At 38.4% G+C, this 9,890-nt stretch overlaps 1 protein-coding gene across 2 annotated transcripts in view; it reads left to right on the forward strand.

The window, feature by feature from the left end:
- Atf6 (activating transcription factor 6) overlaps positions 1-9,890 on the forward strand; it is a 235,063-nt gene that overhangs the window by 64,301 nt on the left and 160,872 nt on the right. For both annotated transcript variants that reach the window (XM_029554067.1, XM_029554066.1), the window contains exons 8-9: positions 4,119-4,304; positions 5,436-5,527. In XM_029554067.1, the coding sequence (XP_029409927.1) occupies positions 4,119-4,304; positions 5,436-5,527 (278 nt within the window). The remainder of the gene's footprint in view (positions 1-4,118; positions 4,305-5,435; positions 5,528-9,890) is intronic.

The following is a 9,890-nucleotide window of genomic DNA, read 5'->3' on the forward strand; positions in this document are numbered from 1 at the left end:
AACCTAGGGGATAAAGGGAAAGAAGGAGCTCAAGAGAGGTAGGACCATAGGAGAAGGGTATTAGTAAGGGAGAAGGGGGGAAATGGGGGCACCTTAAGTGGGAAAACCATGATGGAGAGTGAGACAATGTGAGAGATAAACAATGCCTATCTAGTTTTGAAAATCAGAGGGAACCATATTACTCCTACAACCTACTGACAAATTATACATAGCAGATCAAGAAATATATGTTTAAGTAAGGTTTATCTGAGAACAACTGGTCTTTGCTCAAGATTTATCTACAGGACACACAGTAATTAAAAATACCCGACTGTTGGAACTAACCTTCTTGAGTGTTTAACAGACATACTTTGAGGCCTATAATAATTTGGCCAGTGGGACATAAAGGACAGTCTTTGCTCCTTGCCCTCCTAGGTTGACTAGTTCAAGGGGACTATGAGCATCTCTCAAAATGCCTTATAATGGTGGTGGGTCACCTGTCCTCTTGATCAAGGAGGCTGAGGATACCCCACCAGATATACTTGAACCAGTTTCCAGTCTACAAAGAGGAGGGTCAACACAGAGGAATCATTTCCTCCATGCTTCCAAGTGAAGCCAACCGTGGTTGAGCAGGACCTTTGACTTATCTTCACATAGGCCGAACTGATAAAAGAAAGGAGTCGGGCTCCTCCCAAGCCCATGTGACCCTGAGGAACAGATCCTCCAGTGACCTTAAGAGTAAAAATAAATCGGTTTATCTGGACCAACTTTATCCTTAAACACCCAAAAGGAAAGCATAACCAAAGATTAAATGGGCCAACATAATTTCATAAGAGCCATATGTATAGCTAAAGGCTACATAACAACAGTGCCAGTTAAGTGACACCTTCTTTTGCATTGTTGGCCAGGGTGGCCAAAGGGATTCCCAGATAGCAAGCCAGCATAGAACTGGGAAAATGAACAGCAGATCCCAGTCTTATCCAAAGGAATATAGGCAACTGATTACCGCTAGATGAGGAACAGCTGACCCTCCTAAAACAAAGACCTCTAGATAGGCTGACTAGATTCACCAGAAGGGCAAGTAGTGGGGAATGGCTCGGGGTACCCACAACACAGTAGACAGTAGCAGGGATATCAGAGTATAAGGGCTGTAGTGGGGGGAGGGAGGCTATGGGAGGGTGCTAATTAGTAGAGGTGAAAAATACTACCATTAAAATCTACCTGATGACCTTATATCCATGCTCAGGTGCCAAGGATCTCAGAAAGTAACCGACTCTGACTAGTAATACTCAGGTACATAGAGATTAGAGATGCATATGCAAACATCTAAGTGTTGGTAGCATTAAAAATGATATTGTTTTCTGTATGAAACAATATATTTTAAAATGAAATGCAGATGTTTCTTAAAGGTTAAAACCTCATTCAATTTTATGTCTTATGGGCTTTATACAGAGTTCAATATTGTATAACTGTATTAATTCAACTGTGAACCTAAAAATTTACAGTCAATTTTGAAAGAGATATATCTTAGCTCTGGAAATTGTTATTGAATATGTCAATGCTGTTGTAATGAAATGCTTCTTCTAATTATATGGTTATTAAATAAATGCTTTAAAAAAAAAAGACCAGGGAAGGAAAAATCCACTAAAAAAAAAGGAAAGAAATTAGTGAAGGAGATGGCATGCCAAACAGGAATTAACAGTGTGGATATAAAAAGATATGGGGGCTGGAGAGATGGCTCAATGGTTAAGAGCGCTGGCTGTTCTTATAGAGGACCTGGGTTTGGTTCCCAGCACCCACATCAGTCTATAACTCCAGTTTGAGGGGATCTGACACCCTCTTCTGACCTCCTCAGGCATTGCATGACATAGGTGCACTTACATGCATTCAGGCTGTACACTCATACCCATAAAATAAAACTAATGAATAAGTTTTTAAAAAAAGAGGTATGTACGGAGATTATGGAGTACTGTTAAATGAAAAGACTGTGGAGTTAGGGAGAAGGTCTGGTGAGATAATGAGTGGACACATTAAAGGCCTTGAAAGTGAGAGTGAGTAATTAGGATGTGTGATTGACTAGCTTGTCTTTGCAGTAGAATGGTATTAAGAGAGAGTTTAGAAGTGATAGGCAGGAGGAAATGAAAGGTAATTCAAACAGGAGTCTATTGTAGCAGTCTATGGCTACATTAATGGGACATTAGAAATAAAGATAGAGGCATAGAAGACATATTTTCACTGAAAGAGACTTGGTCATTAGCATATGTGCAACACTTTTAGTGAGTGAAGGATTGAGACAGGAAATACAGAGAAGAAAAAAAAGTAGTGGTCCCTTCTCTCTGTATATCTTTGCAGTTTTTTCTTTCTGTGTGTGTTTTGAGACAAAGTCTCTCATGAAGCCCAGACTGGCTCTGAACTACAAATCTTCTTGTCTGTACTTCCAGAGTACTGGGATTGCCAACCCCAGATCCTTGCATATCTTGAGAGATACATAATATTAATAAAAGATGGATAGATTTTTAAAAATCTAGCTAGGGGTTCACCATTTAGCTTATACATACGGAATCTGAAGTTGATAACAATCCTGCAAGTGGAAGTAGTCTTCTCAGTAATTGAATCTGTGGTTTAGGAGCTTAGTCAATTAATTTAGGGCCAGCGATAGTGATTAATGATCCTCAAGGCTCAGGGATTATTGTGAAAGAGGGAAAGGAAAGATTGTAAGAGCCAGAGGTGGTAGATGAATATAAAGAACCTATGTTGTCTGGATATAACAGGGTGGTTGCACATATGAACCCACAATGCTTGTGACAGCATACATAGGACCTGCACAAGCCCACCCCAGACAAAACTCCAGCATAGATGGGGGAAATGGGCAAGAAGCCCCAGCCCTAACCGAGGATCTGTTGGTAATTGATAGCTGCTGGGAGAGGGAGAGTCAATTTTCTATAGGTATATGGTTGACCAGATTCCAAGGGATAGGCCCACACCCAAGAGCATTTGGGGAATATAAATTAGACTCACTAGGCCTTTAAAAAAAAAAGAAAAGTAACAGAGGACACGAAGTGGGGTGTATAGTAGAGTAGGGTGGAAATGGTTGAAGGAGGTGATTTGAGGGAGGGAGTCTGAATTTGATCAAAATATGTTGTATGAAATTCTTAAAGAATCAATAAAAAAACATTTTTAAAAGGTATATGCATATTTGACCCTTCATATCTATGGACTTTGAATTCACAGATCCAACAAACTATGGTAGAAAATATGAAATTAATTGTCTCCATTTTATATATATATGTAACTTTTTTTGTTATTGTTTTCCAAGCAATGTAACAACTACTTACTTACATTGTATACATAATTTATTCTAGAGATGATTTAGAGTATAAAAGATGATGTATATAGATTATATGCAAATATTAAGTCATTTTGTATGAGACTTGGGCATTTGTAGATTAAAGTGTCTTTGAGGAGTCCTAGAACCAAATCGACCATGATAATAATGAGAGCAAACTGTGTGTATACATATGTGTAACATATACGTACTTAAAGACACTTTAAAAATAATTTTTATTTTATTATTGTGTATTTATGTGTGGGTGTGGGTGTATGACATGTGGGGATACACATACTATGGCATGCATGTGGAGGTCAGAGGGCAACTTTGTGGAGTCCAGTCTCTTACTTTTAAGGGGTTCTGGGGACCAAATTCAGGTCAGCAGGCTTGCGTAGCAGTGCTTCATCCACTGAGCCATCTCACAGGCTCAGACTTTGTTGTTGTTGTTGTTGAGATAGAGTCAGGCTGGCCTTGAGCTTGTAGCAGTCCTCCAGCCTTAACGTCTTAGAGTGCTGGGATTACAGGTGTGAGCTACCATATGTAGCTCTTTCAAGGCCCTTTCTTCTGAGGGAGTATCTAAAGGGAAAGTTAGATGATCAATAAATACTCTTCAGAAAATAACAGATATTATTTAGTGTTTAGGTTTTACTCATTGATTTTAACTTCTTTAATTTGAGCAGCATATTTAAAAATAGCCAATAACCTATATTTGAACAAAATTGTTTAGAAATAATTTAAAAAATCAACATGTTTTGATATTTTGATTTGGTTATAAAACTAGACTACTTTAATTCATTGCAACTTTTCCTAGATTGCCGTGCTAAGGAGACAGCAACGTATGATAAAAAATCGAGAGTCTGCTTGTCAGTCACGCAAGAAGAAGAAAGAGTATATGCTTGGGTTAGAGGCAAGGTTAAAGGCTGCCCTTTCAGAGAACGAGCAGCTGAAGAAAGAGAATGGGTCACTGAAGCAGCAGCTGGATGAGGTTGTGTCCGAGGTGAGTGCCAGGGATGCTGCTGGCTGAGATCGGGGAGACTGATTTTTTTTTTCTTGATAAGTAAATGTATAAATTTTTGCATCTTAAATTGTGTAAAGTAGCAGTACTAAAAGAAAGGGGATACAGTAAGTCCAAAAACATTTTCAGTAAGGAAGAGATTATAGCAATGAGCTTTGGAGGATTTTTTTTTTTTTCTCCTATGGGGCTGAGAATTGAACCCTAGGGCCTCCAGCATGCTAAGTAAGCCTTATAGCACTGAGCCACACTCCCAGCTCAAGAGGTGACCTTTTGAATTATACTTTCAGGCTACATTTAAAAGCTGTCTCCTTTTATTTGGTTTCTTCTAATTCATTTCCTGAGTGCTCTCTTTTCTTTGACTAAGTGAGTAGTCCTGTCAACTCTTCCCTTTTATTATTATTCTTTTTAATTTTTTTAAATTAAAATTTTTGTTTTGTTATTTTGAGCACACTCTTACTACATAGCCTTGGCTAGCCTGGAACTTAAATGTATACGGGCTAGACTTGAATTTGTGCGATCCTCCTGTCTTGCCTTCAAAGTTCTGGGGTTACAGGTGTACATTACCATACTGGATCAGGTCATTCCCTTAAAAAAAAGAAAATAATACAAAATAAATGGTGTTTTGAACCTTTTGTCTACCTACTTGGCCACTGTCATGCTTCTTCGCTTTCCTTGCTAAGCTGCTCCCAGAGAGGTGAATCCCAGTTGTGTTCATGAAGCCTGCAGCTTTCAGGATTCTCCTGCTGCGTAGTCCTGAACCAAATGGATACCTAATGAGTGCATATTCTTTCCATAGAGCTCCTGAGCACTGCGGAGACACATGTGTACCTCAAAGACAGGGAGACAAGCTACACTAGTGTCTCAAAATTCTTGGGAGTCCATAGAAACATAAAACTGAATTCTCTGGTATATTTTTCACTTTTTTAAATCTCTTTTCTCTTCTCCCTCTGTTGGAAAAGAGAATGTAGAAGGCTTTATAGTCTTTTGAAAAGTACTATTTATTTACCTTTGAGGTTTTTAAATGAATAAAGGTAAACAGAAGAATATTTAGTTAATGCTTTTTGTAACATTGATATATAGTTTTATCATATTCCATATGATCATTTTCTTTAGAACCAGAGGCTTAAAGTCCCTAGTCCAAAGCGGAGAGCTGTCTGTGTGATCATGATATTGGCATTCATAATGCTGAATTATGGACCCATGAGGTAAATACCTAATTTTTTTGGATACTAATGCTAAAATTTAAATGCTAGTTATTTGTTATTATTTAGCTCTACTCATAAGCAAGAGGAAAATGGATTTGTTTTTTAACAAAATCAGCACCCCAGGTATGTAAAGCATAATTGGACAGGAGCCAGGCCTTCACAGAGCTCATGATCCAGGTTTCATGAGACCTGTTAAGGGATGACTGGTGTCATGTGATGACTGTGGTGATAGCAGCATGAGCAGAATGCTGACAGAATGCAGCTGAGAATATGTGTGCTGAAAGGCATGACTGATGGCATGTCAAGAGGTATACAGAACAGTTTCTAGTTGAGTGACTGAGTGATAAGGAATTCCCTTCTGAGGAATCTGAACTGTGAATTATGATACTGGTTTGGTAAGTGGGAAATGTGGGAAAGCATGTCAAATGGGAGTATAGCATGTTTAAAACATGCTTATAAAGTGACTTGGCACTTTTTTTTTTTTTCCATCTTTTTGAGACAGAGTCTCCCTGTAGCCCCAGCTGTCTTGGAGCTTACTATGTAGACCAGGCTGGCCTTGAGCTCACAGAGATCCTCCTGCCTCTGCCTCCCAAGTGCTGGGATTAAAGGCATGTGCCACCACGCCCAGCTGACATGGCACTTAAAAAAAAATGTGAGTTCAGTTTGTATATGTACATATATATATTTGTCTTGTACATATATAATTTTAAAAATCATAAAATTGTTATTACATAAAAGGTATAATATTCAGAGTGCTTTCTCACTTTATGTTAGCACATCATTCTCTTTTAAAAGCTACATAGTTTTAAGTATGACCATAACATGTGGCAGATCTCAAATTTTGGGGCTTAGGAACCATTTTATACCCTTAAAAGTTACTGAGACTCCCAGAAAACTTATATTTATTGATATTTATTGTGCTACAGATTAAAATAGATTTAAATATTTGTTCATTATATGTTAACATAATTATATGTTCAAATCTCCAAAATATTTAATGACACAGAGGGTGTGGCATTGTTTTATGTTTTTTTCAAAAATATTTGGTGTTTAACTGACTAGAAATTACCAGGTCTTCATTACTGTTCTTTATGCAGTCTGTTGTCATGTATTGCTAGGCTTGAAATAAATGAAGAAAATTCAGACTCTTGTGTGAGAGAGTAGGATTTGGGGGATCCTTAGGGCTCCTTACACTGCTCAGAATTCCAGGGCACACCTGTAGGTCTTGTGCTGTATTTAATCGTACTCCCTTTGATGAACATTCAAGTTATTTCCAATTATGTATAGGTGTGCATATGTGTATCTGCATATCTGTATGTGCCTGTATAGAATGCATTCTATATCTTTGTGTGTGTATGTATATGGTAGAATCTGCCCTGGACTTTGAAAGTGTGAATATTGTGATAGAGTCTGTCACCTTGCATTTCAGAAAGAATGTACTAATAGATATTCCTACTGGCAGGTGAAGGAAGTATTGTATTCCATCCTTCGCATATTTCCTAATATTGGGTAATAGGAATGCTTTGCCTTTTTTTAAAAAAAATATTTGTCTACCTTCTGGGTCAAAAATGCTGTCTTTACTGCTGCCTGGCTTCCTTGGCCTTCCTGAGATATACTAAGCATGTCCTACTTCAGCCTTCACATTTGTTACTCATGCAGCTTTCTATGCTTTTGCCTCAGAGAATCTTCTGTCAGGTGTTAACTCAAAAGCCACCCCACCCAGGTTTTCCTGATTATCTCTCTCTACATCACCATGTGTGCTCTGTCAGCATACCTCCATCCTCTTCTTTTAGTTTTTAACTAGCCCATCCTATCTCTTGGTATACTATATCCCCTATTAGCTTTATTTAGAATTTTATTTCTCATTTATCAGTGCCTAGAATAATGCCTGGCACATAGTGTGAATGAATGACTGAGTAACCCCCCCCCCCGTTAAAATACATTCTTAAAACCACTGGAAGATGTAACTCAGTGGCAAAGTGCTTGACTAGCATGCACGAGACTCTCATGCAGGTCCTGTCCACCCCCCAGTTCTTTTTCAATTGCTAGTTGTATTTCCCCTTTAAAAATGACTTGCAGTCTTGTGAGATAACCAGCCCTAAGTGACACATCTACAATGCAACCTTTATACCTAAGGCTTAGGGAATATTGCGGAAGAGGGGGCCAAAAGAATGTAAGAGCCAGAGGGATAAGACACCTGCTGCTAGTTAGTGCATTCTAGACATGTTAGGGAAGCTATACCCATGAAATCTCTATAGTATGGTAGTCTAATAAGATCTGCACAGTGACAAAACCAGTTGACATGTCAAGGTGGATGGGGAAATTTTTTTTGGAGTTCCACCTCAAGATGAAGAGCTACAGGCAATCAGTGGATGCTGAGGGAGAATCTGTTTTCTCTAGGGACTAGCTCCCAAGGTTATCTAATTCCAAATGGGCAGCCCTAAACACAGGTGCACATGAGTACTACTAAAAGGACTCAGTGCATTGTGTGTGTGTGTGTGTGTGTGTGTGTGTGTGTGTGTGATGTGCATGTATATTTATAAATGTATGTATGTATATGTAACAACAATAATAAAGGACAAGAAATTGAGAGGGAGTGGGGGACATGGGAAGACTTGGGGGACTAGGAGGATGGAAATAATGTAAAGACAATACTCATATATGAAATTCTCAAAAATTAAATATTCCCAGATGGCACCCTCCCATAGCCTCCCTCCTCCCACTACAGTGCTTATACTCTGATATCCCTGCTACTGTCTGCTGGGTTGTGGGCACCCCCAGCTATTCCCCACTACTTGCCCTTCTGGTGAATCTAGTCAGCCTACCTAGAGGTCTTTGTTTTAGGCGGGTCAGCTGTTCCTTTTCTAGCAGCAATCGGTTGTCAATATTCCTTTAGATAAGATTAGGGTCTTCTGTTCATTTTCCCAGTTCTATGCTGGGTTACTATCTGGGAGTCCCTTTGGTCACCCTGGCCAACAACTCAAAAGAAGGTATCTCCTATCTGGCATTGTTGCTTGTTATGTAGCCTTTAGTTATGCCTATGGACTCTTAAGAAATTATATTGATCCCTTTAATCTTTGGTTATGCTTTCCTTTTGGATGTTTAAGGCTATACAGTTGGCCTTAAATAAACCAATTTATTTTTACTTTTAAGGTCTTTTGAGAATCTGTTCCTCGGGGTGACATCTGGGGAGTGGGTGTATAGTTGAATAAGATGGTTTGGGATGTTCTGTGTGATAAACACACACACACACACACACACAAAATCAACAAATTTTTTAAAATGTATATTGTATTTGAAGAGGAAGCATGGAAATTTATGTCATGCTAATTAGTAGATAAACATTACCATTGAAATCTACCCGATGACTTCATAGACATACACAAGTGCCAAGGATCCAAGTGCAACCGATTATGACTAGTAATAATCAGATACATACAAATTAGAGATGCATGCTCCAACATCTCAGTGTTAGTAGCAAAAACAACAACTCTTTCTGCAAGGAACAATATATTCTAAAATGAAATGGAGATCTTTTTTTAAAGGTTAAAAAACTCATTCAATTTTATGCCTTACAGGGCTTATACTGAATTCAATATTGTGTAACTGTATTAACTCAACTGTGAACCTAGAAACTTGCACCCACGTGTGAAAGAGATGTACTCTTGCTCTGGAGTGTGCTACTGAATATGTTAAACCTATAGTGAAATGTTTCCTCTAATCATGTAGTTATTAAAACAGGTGTGGTGGCACATGCCTTTAATCCCAGAACTTGGGAGGCAGAGGCAGGTGGATCTTTGTGAGTTCGAGGCCAGCCTGGTCTACATAATGAGTTCCAGGGGCTACAAGGAGACCCTGTCTCAAAAAGACAAAAAAATTAAAAAAATAAAATAAAAATTAAAAGTTAAAAATGAAAAAATTACTTGCAGTCTCGATAAAAAGAATCCTTTTTGCGTGAGTTGCTATAAATCCACTTGCATACATTAAATCTGCACCTAGTATTTAGTCACAAATGACTGCTAGCTGTACTCTTCGTATACTTACTAGCTCCTGCTTCTGTACTGTGTGTACCCCTCTCCTCAGCTAAAGAACTTCCTTCTGGCTTTCAACTTACATCTTATGTTTAATTTATGATTCCAAGAATCTCTCCCCACTGACATTCTTGGCATTGTTTTTATTCGGTCACTTTTCACCAGTTATGTAATTTGTCATAGACATTTTCTTCCACTTAATGAGGTCTTGCTTTGTCATATTATTTTTTCTTATGCATATTTTATCCAGCTGTAAGATCTCAATTCATGTCCAGTTCACTAGTTTTCTCCTGTAGAGATAACACAGTGCTGATCCTAGGGCACATGCATAT

Source organism: Nannospalax galili, unplaced genomic scaffold (assembly GCF_000622305.1).
Source record: "Nannospalax galili isolate Female #2095 unplaced genomic scaffold, S.galili_v1.0 scaffold884, whole genome shotgun sequence".
Taxonomy (NCBI): Eukaryota; Metazoa; Chordata; class Mammalia; order Rodentia; family Spalacidae; genus Nannospalax; species Nannospalax galili.